This window comes from Gobio gobio (assembly GCF_949357685.1).
Source record: "Gobio gobio genome assembly, chromosome: 13".
NCBI classification, from domain to species: domain Eukaryota; kingdom Metazoa; phylum Chordata; class Actinopteri; order Cypriniformes; family Gobionidae; genus Gobio; species Gobio gobio.
Window position 1 is genome coordinate 29,457,588 of NC_137106.1, and position 19,487 is coordinate 29,477,074.

At 39.0% G+C, this 19,487-nt stretch overlaps 2 protein-coding genes across 2 annotated transcripts in view; one reads left to right on the forward strand and one right to left on the reverse strand.

Moving 5' to 3' along the window:
- fmn2a (formin 2a) overlaps window positions 1-2,732 on the forward strand; it is a gene marked incomplete at its 5' end in the record, with an annotated part of 41,994 nt that extends 39,262 nt beyond the window's left edge. The window contains 4 exons of the mRNA XM_079833101.1: window positions 645-696; window positions 1,258-1,407; window positions 1,499-1,580; window positions 1,919-2,732. Of these exons, the coding sequence (XP_079689227.1) occupies window positions 645-696; window positions 1,258-1,407; window positions 1,499-1,580; window positions 1,919-1,945 (311 nt within the window). The 3' untranslated portion in view covers window positions 1,946-2,732. The remainder of the gene's footprint in view (window positions 1-644; window positions 697-1,257; window positions 1,408-1,498; window positions 1,581-1,918) is intronic.
- A 1,976-nt stretch (window positions 2,733-4,708) lies between these two features.
- Window positions 4,709-5,293, reverse strand: grem2a (gremlin 2, DAN family BMP antagonist a; the record flags this gene model as incomplete). Its single annotated transcript, XM_079832623.1, has 1 exon — window positions 4,709-5,293. One exon carries the CDS (start codon window positions 5,291-5,293, stop codon window positions 4,709-4,711), a length of 585 nt encoding a protein of 194 aa, XP_079688749.1.
- Between the last annotated feature and the right edge of the window lie 14,194 nt (window positions 5,294-19,487).

Sequence of the window (19,487 nt, forward strand, 5' to 3'; positions counted from 1 at the left end):
CTGCATTCGAACGGTCCACCCAGTAAACACCTTCCTGTAATCAACGACGCCGTCATTAAGTCGACCAGCGTAGCGCTCATAGTGCAAGCCTAGGGTTCGGTTCGGTGGAAAAAAAATTCGGCAGAAACCAAACCCTGTCAAAAAACCCAATATTTGTCAGAATCCTGGATTTGGTACATCCCTATTTAATAGTGAGGAAATTTCACGAATGGACTTATTGCACAGGTGGCAACCTATCACGGTACCATGCTTGAATTCACTGAGCTCCTGAGAGTGACTCTTTCACAATTCTTTCACAAATGTTTGTAGAAGCATTCTGCATGCTTAGGTGCTTGATTTTATAAACATGTGGCCATGGAAGTGATTGGAACACCTGAATTCAATGATATAGAGGGGTGTCCCGATACTTTTGTGCATAATCTCATAAAAAAATGTGCTCTCACTTTGAATGAAATTAAATGAAATGACTCGAACTGAAATGAAATCATGTGGGAGTCTGTTTGTTTAAAACTGGAACAAATCTCTGATAACCTTCTTATGATAACCTGTCATTCAGTGAAAAGCAGTACAAATACATATTTTAAAAGTTTAAAAAAATAGACGGTCACATTTACAATGTCTCTGTTCAATGTTTTTTCCCACAGCCAAAGCGGAGCTGGAGCTCCAGGAAAAACAGCTCGCTGACACGCAGAGGATGTAAGTTGTCTTACTATGTTAATTGTGCCAAGTCTCTTGTTCACTTATTACTGTGTCATATCGGTTGTCTCCTCTGAGTGTGTGTGTGTGTGTGTGTGTGTGTACGCGCCTGTGTATTAACATCCACCTCTCTGTCGCTCTCTTTTTCGAACTCTGTTTTTCCCTCACTTCTTGTACTAATAGTGCAATTCACCGAGATTGATTGACAGTTAGTAGATTGTCTCCTTTAAAAAGGTTCCAGTTTTAAAACCTTGGCTCTTAGAGTGGAAAAAAAGAGCAAATATGACATGTGAATTAATTTGAATGGCCTTTGTGTTCATTGTATGAATGTTGCAGTTTCTTCCAAGTACTAGACTCGTGCATACCAAAAGATTGCTGTGGGCGAAAAGAAATTACACTTGTCGTTCTTTATGTAAGAGCATTATTTTTATAAGCTAAAATTTCACATTTCACATGCTTGAAGTAAGCCGATCAATTTCACAATTCCTCAGTGAAAACTTTCTAATCTTATTTTGTAATATTTTGTTCATAGTGTCATGCTTTTCTTTGAATGCTTTCCAGTTTCCTGGAGCTGAGCGTGTTTTTTTCGGTCAAGCCTAAGGCGGGAGAGAAAGAGGTTTCACCGAGCACATTCTTCACAGTGTGGCACGAGTTTTCGTCAGATTTTAAGGAGCTGTGGAAGAGAGAGAACAAATACCTACTGAAGGAGCGGTGAGGAATATTATGCCTCTGTTGTCGTCATGTTTGCTTAATTGCTTCAATGTAATATATTGAATGTCATTGGTGTATTTGTTTTTTTTAGTTTGAAAGCTGCAGAAGAGACCTTCAGACAAGCACGAGAGAAGGCTACCTACAACGTAAAACCTAAACATGCGTCAGGAATAGTAAGTCTTTAAAAATCGCACAATTCACATTACAAGCAATGAATAACACACCATAAGGGCCGGTTCACACAGAATGCGTTTTTGCTTTTAAAAACACGAGACGCAGTGGAATGAAATACAAGCGCAAAAATTGCTTTTTAAGAATGCTGTGTCATGTGTAAGACACTGCAAAAGACGCAAGCGCATAGGTTAATGTCATCCGTCTAGCACGTGCTTACATTTAAAAACAATGGAAAAGTAGCACAGTGGAATGGAAAAATGCGTTCTGTGTGAACGGCCCCTAACAGTGTCAATTCTAATTGCAACCAGGATGTTACTCTGTTTCTTCTTTTACTCAGAAAGCCAAGCTGGGACAGAAGATGTGAATTTCTGCTGTGCCGAATCCCACAAAACTCATTGTTTCCATGTTATTTAAATCTTTCTTCTTCTTCTTCTTTTTTATTTTACAGTGTCTCGTGGCTATTAAGTTTATGCTGAAATCACTTGAAAGGCTTTGTAATTTTATGTCATGTCTGTAGTTTCACATAAAACAATCAAAACTTGAGCTATAAAATTAAACAAATTACAAAAGCACTTTAGTAGAATCAACAATCAAGCCCACACAGAATTTATTTTCATATTTTCTGACATGATAGTGCTGAAATATCTATTGTACCCCCTGTGTATTTAAATATCCTCCACTCATATTTGTAGGAGAAAGCCACAATATTTCATGCAGGTCGACCAATGAAGATATCTGACTTTGAATAATGTGTGTTTATGCTGACCTTGTGCACTGACATTTAAGAAAATGGAATAACTTAATACATAAAAAAATGGCAATCTCCTGTGTAAAGGCATAAAGAGTGTGTCTTGGCTCATATAGGAGGAGAAACAATCATGAATACTGGATAATATTCTGTGTGCATAGTTTCCTCTACATGCGTTTACCTACTTCGATTTGAAATTTACTCAGCATTGAATGATTTGTAGTGAATTAAAACTGAACTGTGAGATGTTTAATGCACAGTTGTTGAAAACTTATGCAAATATTATAACTTAATGCCATTCTTAATTTTGTGTGTACAGCTGTTGTCAGTAGTTCACTGTGTGCAATAACCTTTAAGAGTTACCAAAATGTATTTTCAATTAAAGCCGACAGAGTTGTATTTCATGTGTGATCATTTCTTTGTTATTTCTGTATGGGCTGATGTATGAATTATGTGATGTAATTTTCTTATAAGGATCTTATCTATCTGTAGAAGACAATTACAAACAACACAGAGGAGAATTGTAATGTGAAATAATAGATTTATTTTTAGAAGATGTTCATTATATATTTTATATATATATATATATATATATTCATAGATTTTCTATGGTTGATTTGTCATAAATTCCTTTATCTACACATTTTTGCTATTTTGTTAAATATTGTCATTAATGAGAATGTGTTTGTTAGACTTTAAGGTAAAGATTTAAAACATTTGTGCACATTGTGACTTATCAAAACAACGGCAAGGCTCAAACTCTCTATTGATCAAAGTCAGCCCAGATTGGATGAACTGAACCCAACAGAATCATTTCCATAGGAGGCAGCAAAGCCGATGGCAGCACTAAGTCAAAATATAGTTTATCCACCACTGACTTCCTGCTTAGTCAAAATATAGCGAACCCCCCTCTAATTTCCTGTCGATAAGGTCCACAGTCATCCAGCATCCTGGATGTCCATATGTGTTCTTATGTCCTTCATTATTGCTGACACATGCAACAGCTGGGTAGGTAAAACAAGATGAAGATATATGGTGGTCAAAGAGTTTCCACTGTTCTCAAGTTTCAAGACTAAGGCTGCATCCGAAATCAAATACTTCCCTACGATAGAGTAGGCGAAAAACAGTATGAGACAAAATAAGTATGTCCGAATTCACACTACTCAACAACAAAAAAAGAGTAGGAAAAAAGTACCTGGATGACCTTCCGCAGAGATTCTGAAGTGTGCATATGATGGACACTTTACTATCCATGAGGCCACAGGAGAGAATTTGTGAATGACAGTGTAATTACAGAGGATGTGATTTCTAATGCAGCCTAATAGAGTAAAAAAAGTATGCATGATGCATATCTGCACAAAGGATCTTGAAATTACGCGCAGCTGAATGGTTTCAGATCTCTGCATAAGCACTGCTAAGCACTTTTCCACGTCAAAGACTGTTTTCATAGCTATGAACATTTGCGTGGATAAACGAGAAAACGGTTTTATAAACTAGGCTGATAGACCTGATAGGTTCCAGAAGTATTTTTCCTATTGGAATTTTAAAATAATCTTTGTTAAAGAGTTAAGCCATCATGAACCAAACTAACCAGTTATGAGGTGAATCACATTACAAACTTGATTTGAAGCAAAAAAATATATATATTATGTAGCCTATATAGAAACAATGTAGCCAATTTTATGTTGAAAAATATGATAGATTATCACATAAATCACATGCTTTATAGGAGTGTGTGGTTATTTTGGCGATTCTTAGATTGATGGAATGTTTTTGCAGAATCATGATGGGTTTTGTAGTTTTTCATCAGGAATTCTGCTGTTGAAATAGATAAGTTGAAATAATGCAGACTGGTGGCTTCAACAGAAGCATTTCCCATCGATTAACAACCTAGTAGATCACACATCTACTTTGTCTTTAAAGGTTTAGAAGTTCATCTTTCCCCAATGGAGAAAATGAATAGGACTTTTACTTCCGGAACCCAACTGTTGCACTCTATACAGAATCAGTATTGCTGAGGTAAAGCAGGAGATCGCTCGGATACACATGCTCCATTTGTTTTGATGAAGAGGTCAAAGGTCAAACATTGTTAATTTAACACAAGAATGTTATTCACCGTTTCAGCTTTTATGTAGTTCAGCTCTCGGCTTCTTTATATTTGTCAAAAAGAAGAAAAATCCAGCTTTGTTTCCATTGCTGCGCTGCTCGGCAGCTTTTAAGCCTTCCCGTAGAGCATAATGCGGTACAGTCCAGACATAATGAAGGTGGCCGGTCTTCTGATTAGCTGTTGTCTTTGGCACAGTTCACACATTGATTGTTGGGCGGCCCCAGTTTTTCCAAAAGGAACACCCTAAAGCATTGTTTTGTATGTGTGCCTTCTCAGTACGCAGCATTGACATTAACAGACACACATTTGCACTGCTTGATCCGTTGCACTTTCCGTTGCCGGTATGGTGGCTGCAGCCCAGGGCAGTGAAGGCGTACGGTGACCGTGGTTATCCGGCTTGGCCGGCAGAACGCACAGGATTGGAATGAAGTGTGGTGGTCTGGCGTGGATGCTGTTTTTCGACTTCGATGTGAGGTTTGAGACGTCAGGTGGCGTGGGATGTAGAAAGAGTTACACTGGCCGTAGCAGAACCGGTTGATGACAGTTCGGCTCAGACAGCCCTCCAAGCTCACCGTTTGACGTAATGGCTGTGTTTTGCACCAGTCGCTCTTCAGGTACTTCCTCTCAGTGACTACCAGGGCCTCGCGACTCGACGACAGCATGTCGTGTTTACCCTTCTGTCGCTGTGCTGATGTGTGCTGGGGCAATGACGTTAGTGTGTGGGATGGTGATGACAAATCATTGCCTTTTAGCTTGTAAGGGGAGGGGATGGAACCTTGAGGGCGTGGCTTTTTGGTCTCCGTAGACACAAAAAGGGTCCATGCCAAAATGGCAGGTATTGCCAGTTTCCAGAACATCCTGAGGAAAGATTCAAAATAGGAAAAACTTTAGTGCCTCTGTTACGGATTCAAATGCATACATTTTCAAATGACTGGTCAGTCAGTATATTATATATTATATATATTGATATATGTTTAATTGGAAACTGTACATGTTTGATTCATGAACCTACTCACTATCGTTTACTTACATTTTATTTAACTTAGCACATAAAACATAAGTAGGGTGATTTCAGGGTGATTGGGACACTTTTTGCCATTGAGATGACTTGGAAAAAGTGTCCCAATCGCACTGAATTCACCATAGAAGGCTGATAAATAAGCAGTACTTTGGCTATTACTAAGAAATATTGCATTTTCACTTAACCCACTCATGTGACATATGACTCGAAGTATAATAATAGCCCCAAAAACGTGATCATTCAACACCACTATGGTAACCCCAAAAATGCTATAATCAAAATCTGTCTAAAACCCACATAACAGAAACACATATCACTCTTTTACTTATTTTGCTCTAAAGACACATTAAGTAATATTTAACTGAACAAAATGAACTAAGAACCCGTCGCAAAGCTTGCTGGGAAACAGGAATCCCCCTGCCCAAATCCAATCTAACTCCGTCACACACTAAAAATAATTGATTTATAAGTAAGACAACTCTGTTCACGCTGTATGTTTTTGATTCGCTAATAAGAATCCGCTCATAAGAGTAATTTCTGCAGGAATCGGACTACACTAATCAGCATCTGTCATATGTTTAGAGTAATGGTGTTGCGGTGTCACAGAAGAAGTCCAGGAAACCAGTAAAAAGTGTAGTAGCTTGAGTACACTTGGTCGTGATATAACGTCAGGCTAAATTAACATAAAACAAATAATAAATACACAAAGTATAAATACAAAATCTACAATACTTTAATGTGAAAAATGTGCGTTCTTTTAATTCAGGCAAGAGGTCAATTCAGGGCTTATCAATCTTCCACTGGTCACAGGCATGAATTCGCAGGTCAGAGTACACCAATCTTTAAATTTGGAACACGCAAAAATGCGAAACTTCTTCACATGAGCTTGCATTTCCGGTCTTGAGTATTTGTATGCATATGAATGGAAGATTTAATTGCACACTTAAAAGCACACACATACAGTATGGACACACACTCAAGCATAAACGTGTTGATTTTATCAGTAAAATAGTTTAGCAACTAAAAAGCTACATGATATTTCTCACTAGCGAGGTAATAAAGGCGCTGTTCTTACAGTTTTGTATTAGTAGAGATGCTGCTGCTGCTGTTGAACAAGACGCTTCCCGTTGTGACCGCATTACCACGTCGGGTGTGCATTATTTTTCTAATAATTCAACGGTACTTCAATAGTATTCAAAATCAGAATTAGTGTGTCCCAAATCGTAGCATGTTGAAAATAGTATTCTAAAGATACCCGGATGGTCTACTATTTGCGATTAGAATTCAGATCAATCCACACCAATATTGACGAGGATTCGATTAGAATCACAAACACGAATAAAAAGTGTTAAAAAACTACAAACAATACATGCTGCGTTCAAGCCATGTTGTAATTACCGTCATTTCAAGAGGACAACACGTGACGCCAAAATGAATCTGCAGCTGTCAGGTGGTACAGTGGTCACATGGTACAAGTAGGAGCTCTCAGAAAATTCCCAGTTTACTAATTGTACTTATGAGCTCCAATTACGGTAATTATGACATGGCATGAACACACCCTTAGATAAAGGGGTTTGAGTGATTAATAATCATTATCTAAGCTGGTGAAAAATATTTATTCATTGTTATCCACATTAAATTTAATCTTCAATAGCATTGTGAACTTTAATAAAGATATGTTTGGTCATTAACTTTTAAATGCATCATTATGCAAACACATGAGAAAAGTTCTTCATATGAAAGAAACAGGAATGGGAGATCAACGTGCGACTACATTTCTCTCCAAAACAGTTGGAAATTTAATTAAACTGAACGTGGAGGATGTGACAAGATGATTGACAGGGCAGTTTAAACAGTGACAGGATGCACATAACTAAGTGACAGAGCGCTCCATTAAAGACACAATTATGACAAAGTAGTATGTCCCAAAGGTTGCCTAATCTGCTACACACTCAAAAGTACAGTGCATCCGGAAAGTATTCAAAGCGCTTCAGTTTTTCCCACATTTTGTTATGTTACAGCGTTATTCCAAAATGGATGAAATTTATTATTTTCCCCAAAATTCTACAAACAATACCCCATAATGACAACGTGAAAGAAGCTTGTTTGAAATCTTTGCAAATTTATTAAAAATTAAAATATTAAAAAAACATTATGTACATAAGTATTCACAGCCTTTGCTCAATACTTTGTTGAAGTACCCGTGGCACCAATTACAGCCTCAAGTCTTTTTGATTATGATGCTACAAGCTTGGCACACCTATTTTTGGGCAGTTTCTCCCATTCTTCTTTGCAGGACCTTTCAAGCTCCATGAGGTTGGATGTGGAGCGTCAGTGCACAGCCATTTTCAGATCTCTAGAGATGTTCAATCGGGTTCAAGTCTGGGCTCTGGCAGGGCCACTCAAGGACATTCACAGAGTTGTCCCGTAGCCGCTCCTTTGTTATCTTGGCTGTGTGCTTAGTGTTGTTGTCCTGTTGGAAGATGAACTTTCGCCCCAGTCTGAGGTCCAGAGCGCTCTGGAGCAGGTTTTCATCAAGGATGTCTCTGTACATTGCTGCATTCATCTTTCCCTCTGTATAGACCAGGTATTGGCCAGGTGATGAGCAGTGCCTGGTTTCCTCCAGACATGACACTTGCCATTCAGGCCAAAGAGTTCAATCTTTAGCTGCTTTTCCACTGTCGGGCCGAACGTTTTTTAGAATGGTAAGGAACGGTTCCAGTTGTGTTTCCACTTGAGCCTGTTACGGCATGGCACGATTACAAACCGTTCTCGGCCTGGAATTCTCGGCATGATTAGCTAAAGAACTGAATCGTTCTGGTAGAATCCGTGAAGTGACGTCATCATTTAGGATTGGTCATTTGTTTGTTGCCTGGCAACCAGTTTCTCTGTAGTTGGCTAAGCGCTCCATTTGAGCGACGTAAACACAAATTAGTAATACAATTAAAAGAAATATCTGATCATCCTCCATAATGCGGTCGATATTTACATCTATCATTAGTAAACCGTTGCGTTGCCATAGCAACGACTTACGCTTTTGTATTACATTCCAACGAGTGGCCGTTATCAGCCCCACAGTGGAAAATGAAACCAGAACCGTACCAGCTGGCCTGGATCGGCACGGAATAGAACGGTTACGCAATGAGAACCGTTCGGCCCAATGGTGGAAAAGTGGCTTTTGTTTCATCAGACCAGAGAAGAGAATTTTGTTTCTCATGGTCTGAGAGTTCTTCAGGTGCCTTTTGGCAAACTCCAGGCAGGCTGTCATGTGTCATTTGACAGTTCTGCAGAGATGGTTGTTCTTCTGGAAGGTTCTCCTCTCTCCACAGAGAAACGCTGGAGCTCTCTCAGAGTGACCATCGGGTTCTTGGTCACCTCCCTGTCTAAGCCCCTTCTTCCCTGATTGCTCAGTTTGGCCGGGTGGCCAGCTAGGAAGAGTCCTGGTGGTTCCAAACTTCTTCCATTTACGGATAAAGGAGGCCACAGTGCTCATTGGGACCTTCAATGCTGCAGAAATTGTTCTGTACCCTTCCCCAGATCTGTACCTTGATACAATTCTGTCTCGGAGGTCTACAGACAATTCCTTGGACTTCATGGCTTGGTTTGTGCTCTGACATGCACTGTTAACTGTGGGACCTCATATAGACAGGTGTGTGCCTTTCCAAATCATGTCCAATCAACTGAATTTACCACAGGTGGACTCCAGTCAAGTTGTAGAAACATCTCAAGGATGATCAGTGGGAACAGGATGCACCTGAGCTCAATTTTGAGTGTCATGGCAAAGGCTGTGCAGTAGGTGTGAATACTTTCTGGATGCACTGTATATACCTTTTCTTCACAAAAACTGTACATACTATTTGGGCGTAGTATACGTAGGCAAATTGAAATGAGCATAATACACCTCCGGTTCCACAGACGAGGCTAAAGCCTTGTCCCAGACTAAAATGCATGTTTGAGCTGTTTTAACTCAAAGCACCTTGCACTGGCATATCTTAAAATATCATTTCTTATTTTCAAAGGCATATTTATAAAAGCTCCCTAAATGTCCTAATTAAACCTAAAAAAAAGAAAAAAAGGCTTGGCTTAATCAAAGCCCTGTCTGTGAAACCGGGCCAATATGAGCTATTAGCACGGTATATCCATGGTTTTATCATGATATATCTATACAACCATGGTGATAACATTGTACTTTTTGGTATCTGTAGATTAATTGACCAGCGAGTGCAGTTTTACAGCAGTTTGTCTATTCTTAAAAAAGCAGAGTGGTTCTTATGTAAAGCTGATAAAGTTAAACCTTGTCTTTGGTCTGAATCATCAGTCCTGTTTATCATGGCGCCCTCTGTCAGTTTTGCTTTAGATAACCCTCTGATAACCTCTGATATTTCAGACATTTTACAACCACTGGCATTGTCTGCTTAATTCATGCTCTCTCTCTTCTCATGGCCAGCATCCTCTTTCATCTTGTCGGCTTGGAAGTTTGGGAATAGTTGTATTTCATATTTTTAAAAGACATTGTCTTTCAATAGATTTGTTTTTATGTCTGAAAGGCTTAATTTTATAGAGAGACTGTGGATGTTTTTCAGGACAGATCAACCAGAAGAGCTCACACAAAGTCTGGAGCTAAACAACACCAGAAAGTTACATAAAGGACTATTATATCCTTTTCACATGATAAACAAAGCAACATTCAAGTCAAGAAAACATTTGAATTTTTCTCCAAAAGATAGAAAACATACATGCACATATATAACACAATCCTGCTTATCTTTAAACATTAACTTTCTTTAAAAAGGTGTCAAAAATAAGTTATTTTTGAATCCATTTAAGGAATCGTTTATCCAAAAATTTAAATTCATCATTTACTCATCCTTGTGTCATTCCAAATCAGTATGATTTTCTTTTCTCCACAAAGGACTGAAGCTTTCAGACTTGAAAAATGATTCAAAGCACCATATTTAAAGTATTCTGGGGAAAGTTACTAAGAAAAGTAATGTGTTACGTTACTTTTGCATTACCTTTTCTCACCTGGGCTGGGCTTGTTTGGGCAAATATAACCACACCATATTTGAAATAATAAAGCTGAAGGAAATGCAAATTCACGGTTGTACAGTAGAGGATGCAGCTCAAACAACCCTTTCAGCTTTGCTGTCATTCTGGATAACAGAAGAATAGGACTTTGAAATGTAATTTTTGCTTATGGTTTAACAGAATTATCATACATTTTATTCATTTTGAGTAATACCGAATCTTTTTTGTGCAAGTGAAATTTGTGACATCACGTTTACGCCTCTGCACTTACCATTTTTTTTTTCAACACTGGGACAAGAGAGCTGTCAGTCAATAAATGGGAAAACAAAGTCACTTGAGTTACTTATTTGAAAGATATTTTGTTGTAAACCTATTTAAAAAAAATACTAGTTACTTGAAGAGTAATCTGATTGCGTAACTCAAGTTACTTGCAATGGTCCATTCATTTTAACTACATGGGAAGAGCGAACAGCACAGTTTTAGGAATTTCTTCTTCGAAACAACACGAGGATGAGCATTCATTCATTTTTTATATTTTGGGTGAACTGTCACTTTAAGCTCAATGAATCTGGGTTACTGGGGAGAATTGGCTACTTCCGAGGTTACAGTTAACTGTGACTCAGACGGCGGCAGAAAGTAATGGATTAATCATCCGTATCTCCCTCCGTCAGTGTCGCTGGCAGCCATTAATGCTGTTTACTTTTACACCAGTCCCAGAATGCTCATGCAAATAAACAGGGCAGCCCATCAAAAGGGAACGCTACAGAAGCCATGAGGTTACGAGGAAGTGGCCTTTATGTCTCTGCTGAGGCAGGGTTAAATAATGAGGGCTTTGCTTATGCCGGTGGTGAGATATGCAGGGGACATGTAAACAGTGGGGAGAGCACCATGTGAACGTTATTAGATCAGGATGTGGAAAGTTTAGCAGTCTTGGGTTTCTCTCCTTCAGATGACCACAGGCTGACTAGAGGGTTTGGTTTACTGGTAGCTCAAGATTATGTGTGAAGAAACAGGGAATGCTAGGATGTGACAGTGACTCAGAAGGCTGTGACATATATACACAAACATCACCAAGCTCACTTGTCCATACCTGAAACTGATTTCAGATCTTTGGGAGTGAAAGTGAAACACACACACACACACACACACACGTTTGTTTTTGTGAAATGTGAGGACATTCCATAGGCGTAATGGTTTTTATACTGTACAAACCGTATTTTCTATCCCCTTACACTGACCCTGCCCCTAAACCTAACCCTCACAGGAGACTGTGCAGTTCACTTTCTGTGAAAAAAAACTTGTTCTGTGTGATTTATAAGCATTTTGAAAAGTGAGGACATGGGGAACGTCCTCATATTTCACCCTCTTTTTGTAATACCTATGTCATACCCATGTCATTATACACATTTGTGTCCTGATATTTCACGAAAACATGCCCACACACACACACACACACACACACACACACACACACACACACACACACACACACACACACACACACACACACACACACACACACGCACACACACACACACACGCACACACACACACGCACACACACACACGCCCACACACACACGCCCACACACACACGCCCACACACACACGCCCACACACACACGCCCACACACACACACACACACACACACACACACACACACACACACACACACACACACACACACACACACACACACACACACACACACACACACACACACACAGAGACTTTCGTAGACAGAGGGGCCATAAATCTCCCCTGAGAAAAATTGTGGTTTGGAGATAATGACAGTGTCTAGTTGGAACATATGCAAGAAAATAAACACGAAACCTTCTATCTCTCTCCCATCTGTCTGTGTATGCATACATACAACCCAGAATTTTGCTGGTAGCTTTTGTTTATTTATTTATTTATTATAATAGTATATGATATCCATGGTAATCCATCAAGAGTCAATCACATCAATCAGCAGAAAATGTATTAAGGAAATTAATTATCTCTTTCCTCTCCATTTTTTATTTTTATGAATGCCAGCCACCCCCAGCGTTTTTGATAATTTTCACAAAAATGTCATGGCCCCCAGAATATTTTGTTGAATGAATATCTGAACATGATATATTAAAATAAAGAACATAAAGATCTGCTTTTAAACAACAACAAAAATGTTTTATTCTAGCTTAAAAAAATCCTTTTTATCAACACTTGAATGTGGGTAAATTTAATAAAAAAAGCAACATTTTTGAGAAAAAAGCGGAGAAAATTACGTTTTGTCAAAGACACATCAAATAATAAGGCAACTTATCGCATTCAACTTTTTAAAGTTAGCTCAACTAATCCACTCCAGGTAAAATCAACTAATGAGTACCCGGTAATTTTTTTTACTTAAAACTTCTTCAGTAACATTAGGCAGTTTTTTTGATATGCTGTTTAATGTTGATGATCGCATTATTTTACATAGACCTATGCATATGATTACATATGATAACGCTCCACCCGATCTCACAGCAATTTATACATATTTTACGAGGTGGCTAATTCATACGATTTCATACCTCACAAGTAGGTTTTTTGCCAAAACGTATTTTTCAAGTTTCCCAATTCATATAAATTTGTACGAATTACCTACCGCTTACCTCACCCCTAACCTACCCGTTACGGGGGTTTAGACAAATTGTACGAATTTGTATGAGTGAGGTCGTATGTATTAGCCACCTCATAAAATACGTATGAATTGGTCATGAGATAGAGTTGTAATGCTTGTTTCTGCATCTTCTGCGCATATGTTTTGATTAGGAGATTCAGTACTTTTTCAGAAGATGTGTAATAGCACCCCCTACCGTATAACAGTGAAAACACAGAAATCCAAAAACGTTGTGCGTTTTAGCGTTTTATCACAAATGACGGAAATGTACGTCAATGACGGAGAAAGAGTTAATAGTAAATAAGGTGGCATATAGGAATAATACTGTTAAAAACCTATAATAACTTTTTGTTGCTAATGGCCTAGCCATTTACTCATCCATTCTCCAAACTGCTTATTCTCTGTAGGGTCGTGGGAGGGCTGCAGCCACAGGAGGGGAAAAAAAACTGGACAGATGGCCAGTCCATCACAGGGCTCACACACTCACAATCCCACCTACAGACAATTTAGCATCTCCAGTTCACCTATGCTAGATGTCTTTGGATTGTAGGGGAAACCCACAGAGACACGGGGAAAACATGCAAACTTCTGGCTCAGCTGGGATGCAAACGTGGGACCTTCTTGCTGTGAGGTGACAGTGCTTCCTGCTGAGACAAAAATGTCTCACAAATGGTCTAGCTATTACTTTTAAACCTTGAAAAACCCTAGCAATGCTAAACATTTCACATTACTTACAGAATAAAATTATCATAATGTACATGACAAAGGAAAAAAAACAAACAAGAAATGTATAATTTGACTGATAAGATACATTAAGCCCCTTTCTCGTTTTACCCTAAAACTGACATTTAACAGTTCCCACTGAAACACACTGAAAGGTTTGGGACAAATGGCTGATGTAAGAGAAGCAGCGTAGCGTTAAACGACCAAACCACAAGTACCAGCATCTCTCATTGAGCAGAAGGCAAGATGCACTAGCATTTGACCAACCACTGTCAAAACCCACAGCGAGCCTTCCCTCACACTTCCACAACAACTCCAGCCCAAAACAACAGTCACACGAAGCCTCGTGTCAAACCCTGAAGCTCTCTCTCTATCTCACACCCATACACACATTAAACATCATTGCACGCATAAACACTAACTGGCGCCACAAAATTATGAATTTGACAGGAGTTATCATCACAGCAATTATGTTCCTCCCTCTGCCACAAGAAAATCTCTTTACAACATACTTATGCAATTTACACACGCACATACAGAGTGGGTTTCCAAAAATAATGATTGCATTTGAACAAATTTCCTCAAACATGTCCCCATATGCCATTGGTTGGTCAAACATAATTATTTGATTGTCTCAAGGTGTATATTAAAGGGTCACTCAAAAATGAATATTGTTATCATATTCTCACCCTCAAGTTGTTCCAAACCTGTATAAATGTCTCTTTTCTGCTGAACACAAAATATGATATTTTGAAGAATGTCAGTAACCAAACAGTTGATGGACCCCATTGAATTTTATTTATAACATGGAGGTCAATGAGGCCCATCAACTGTTTGGTCATTTTTGGGTGAACTATCCCTTTAAGCTAGGATAGAAGAAAGTATTATAATGAAATTTGAAAAGAATGGTAACACTTTAGTTTAGGGTCCAATTATCACTATTAACTAGTTGCTTATTAGCATGTATATTTCTATGATATTGGCTGTTTATTAGTACTTATAAAGCTCATATTAATGCCTGCATGAACATATTCTACATCCCTTAATCCTACCCAATACCTAAACTTAACTAAACAATGACTTTACTAACTATTAATAAGCAGTAATTAGGAGTTTATCGAGGCAAAAGTCGAAGTTAATAGTTAGTAAAAATTGTATCCTGAAGTTTGACCAAAAGAAATACCCCCTTCAGGTTGAAATTAATAATACACACAGTTCTTTAACAAGTAAAATTCTTCAAATCCAGCCCCAATGCCACAACACAAAAAGATAGAGAGCAGAAGGTATCATGTCTGAATAAAGAAAAATGTTAATGTAATTTAAACATCACAGAACAAGCCCAGTCTAAAACCATTAATGCTCAGATTTTCTTTCCAGAGGCATCTTTAATTTGAATAGTTTCATTTGAATATAAACTCACCTAAAGGATTATTAGGAACACCATACTAATACTGTGTTTGACCCCCTTTCGCCTTCAGAACTGCCTTAATTCTACGTGGCATTGATTCAACAAGGTGCTGAAAGCATTCTTTAGAAATGTTGGCCCATATTGATAGGATAGCATCTTGCAGTTGATGGAGATTTGTGGGATGCACATTCAGGGCACGAAGCTCCCGTTCCACCACATCCCAAAGATGCTCTATTGGGTTGAGATCTGGTGACTGTGGGGGCCATTTTAGTACAGTGAACTCATTGTCATGTTCAAGAAACCAATTTGAAATGATTCGAGCTTTGTGACATGGTGCATTATCCTGCTGGAAGTAGCCATCAGAGGAAGGGTACATGGTGGTCATGAAGGGATGGACATGGTCAGAAACAAGGCTCAGGTAGGCTGTGGCATTTAAACGATGCTCAATTGGCACTAAGGGGCTTAAAGTGTGCCAAGAAAACATCCCCCACACCATTACACCACCACCACCAGCCTGCACAGTGGTAACAAGGCATGATGGATCCATGTTCTCATTCTGTTTACGCCAAATTCTGACTCTACCATCTGAATGTCTCAACAGAAATCGAGACTCATCAGACCAGGCAACATTTTTCCAGTCTTCAACTGTCCAATTTTGGTGAGCTTGTGCAAATTGTAGCCTCTTTTTCCTATTTGTAGTGGAGATGAGTGGTATGAGTGACCCCGGTGGGGTCTTCTGCTGTTGTAGCCCATCCGCCTCAAGGTTGTGCGTGTTGGGGCTTTACAAATGCTTTGCTGCATACCTCGGTTGTAACGAGTGGTTATTTCAGTCAAAGTTGCTCTTCTATCAGCTTGAATCATTCGGCCCATTCTCCTCTGACCTCTAGCATCAACAAGGCATTTTCGCCCACAGGACTGCCGCATAATGGATGTTTTTCCCTTTTCACACCATTCTTTGTAAACCCTAGAAATGGTTGTGCGTGAAAATCCCAGTAACTGAGCAGATTGTGAAATACTCAGACCGGCCCGTCTGGCACCAACAACCATGCCACGCTCAAAATTGCTTAAATCACCTTTCTTTCCCATTCTGACATTCAGTTTGGAGTTCAGGAGATTGTCTTGACCAGGACCACACCCCTAAATGAATTGAAGCAATTGCCATGTGATTGGTTGATTAGATAATTGCATTAATGAGAAATTTAACAGGTGTTCCTAATAATCCTTTAGGTGAGTGTATAATACAAATGTCTGCAGGAACACTCCATTTTAGGGTTCAATTCTTGCTATTAACTAGTACCTTATTACTATGATTGGCTGTTTATTAGTACTTAAAAGGCACACATTAATGCTTTATTATCCATGACCATATTCTACATCCCTTAATCCAATACCAATACCTAAACTTAACAACAACCGTATTAAATATTAATAAGCAGTGAATTAGGAGTTTATTGAGGCAAAAGTCAAAGTTAATAGTGAATATAGGTTTCCCATACTAGTAAGTGTTACCATGTCTGCAATTTTTAAGTGTATTTTTCCTGTAAAGATGACAACTTTAGTGACCAGTGTGCACATATCTCTGTATAGAAACTAGTGCGAAGATTGAGATAATAAGAGGTTTCGCCCACCAATCACCAAAGTTGCAAGGTGCATTCCTGAGTAAACACCTTCAAATGGCAGCATGAATTAAACACCACCAACATGACAAGCTGTCAAAAGTTGCTTCCAATATTATTTCCACTTTCAGTTGTTTTTAAAACATCCATATATAGTCTGTCTTATAAATAATAATAATAAGACAGACAGACAGACAGACAGACAGACAGACAGACAGACAGACAGACAGACAGACAGACAGACAGACAGACAGACAGACAGACAGACAGACAGACAGACAGACAGACAGACAGACAGACAGACAGACAGACAGACAGACAGACAGACAGACAGATAGATAGATAGATAGATAGATAGATAGATAGATAGATAGATAGATAGATAGATAGATAGATAGATAGATAGATAGATAGATAGATAGATAGATAGATAGATAGATAGATAGATAGATAGATAGATGCAACCCTTTGAATTACTGTGTACCAGAGACTAAAAGCATAATAATTAAAATAATACAAAATGTTTCCAAATTAATCTAAATTAGAGTTCAGCTTAGCACAGATTAAAGGTGCAGTATAAAGTGCTTCCATGGTGTAATTTGTCACCATGTGGTAAATGGGTATCTGGATCAGTGAGAGTAGATGGAATATGTGTGGTTTAGGACGGTTGGGTCAGACTCATGTTACAATACATAGCTGAGGTTTGAAGTGTGGCTGAGCAGTTCAACCATATCAATGACTGAATTCTCTGATGGCTGTCGTCACATAATGCTTTGAGTCTGACTTCAGCTCCCTCAAATACCCTCACGACACAGTCAAGTGTATCTCTCCGAAGTATTTCCCATTCACATTTACTGCTGTTCGTGTATGATACTTACAATTGCAAGAAATGAATCCTAATCTAACCATATTTACAATATCATAAACCTCCCCTAATATTAACCATTTTATAACCCTATCCAAACCCTAATTGTACTCTAGCCCTCAAGGCACACACATTGCCATCATTCTTGATAGTGCTGGTTTATCAAGGATTGGTGGGGAATTAGAAGGTCACTGGGAAACTCAAAAGCTGTCAGGCTCAAATCCGCTCAGTTTAATGCGCTCTGAGGGGCAGTCACCACTTTGAACTGAGCTGCGGCTGATCCTTTTCCATGGCTTCTTTATAATGCCAATCATGCATTTCAGTCGCAAACACACATGCATGAGCAGGACTGAAGCCAATACTGACACCCAACCTCACATGCTCTCTCATGCACACGTCCCCATCAATAAACATTCACTGTCAGAGTCACTCTGGTGAACAGTATCGGTTTCATTATGGTTAGGTGACCTGCATTATGAAGAACTGCATACAAAAGTGTTGATTTAGAGTAGAGATTGGTTCTAAAAAGCACCAGGTTTCTTAGGATTGTTACAGTAACAAACCCTCTTAGAACTCTCTTTTTTAAGGTTCTATGAAGAACTAAAGAACCATTCCAGTATAAAATGGTTCCTTGTTACTCTTAAAAAAGGTTCTTTATTGGAATCTATGGTTCTACAAAGACCATGGAACCTTTTCATTGCACAAAAGGAAAACGTTTCTTCAGATTATTAAAATTCACACAAATATTTAAAAAAAAAATTTAAAGTCCGTTTACTGAAAGGTTCGATGTGGAACCCAGAATGGTTCTTTTATGGCATGGCTGTCAAAACTTCCTTAATAGAACTAATAAAATCAATAAAGACTCTTGTTTTTATAGCATACCTGTAGATCTGAAGTTCTACCGCTGTGATTCCCGAAGAGGTCACTCAGAGGTCAAAGGTCATGCAGCAGGTCAGAGATCGGCCAAGGCTCAGAGCTCCAGATGTAGAGAATCAGCGTGGATATCCATCAGAAGTTCAGAACGTTTCTCGAAGTGTTCCTGAAGATCGCGCCGTGTGCTTCTCCACCGTCTGGGTCCAGCTCTGCAGAGGCCAAACTGAAGCGGTCACGCTTTATGGCTCATAGTTCCCCAGTTTCACTCATTTATGTGGCATCCAGCTCGCATTCTGTTTGACTGAGTCCTTCCCGGTGAGTCTTTGAATCATATTCTCCCTGATTTACTGTCACATCCCAGTGGCTCTCCAAAGAGAAATGTGTGAGTGTGAAGAGAGCAGAAAGAAAATCATCAGTTGCACACAAGTTACAGAAAAAATTCATCTACACCTCTCTCTCTCTCTCTCTCTCTCGCTCTCCCTCCCTCTCTTTTGGTCTAGCACTCTCTGATACCTCCCCCAGAAGTCCACTGTTAATCAACCAGTCCTGAAAACATATTGTCTCTCTCTCTCTCCCTCTTCAGTTTCTCTGGCTCTCTCGCTCCCCGAACTGCAGTTTGCATCCCCGGTTTAACCCCATCCCTCTTGACTGCTGCAGCGAACATGCTCACAGTTGCAGTTTTACAGTGAAACGTCTCTGTAAATATAGAAAATGTATCAATAAACCAATGAGTTTGCTCCAGATGATCATTTTAACTATATTTATATTGGTTTAATCAAAAAAGTGTGGGCTCGGTTTCTGGAACATTTTGGAAATCCTCACTGTGGCTTTGTTGAGGTCCCGCTTGAAGGTTTTTCTCGAGTGTCTTTCCA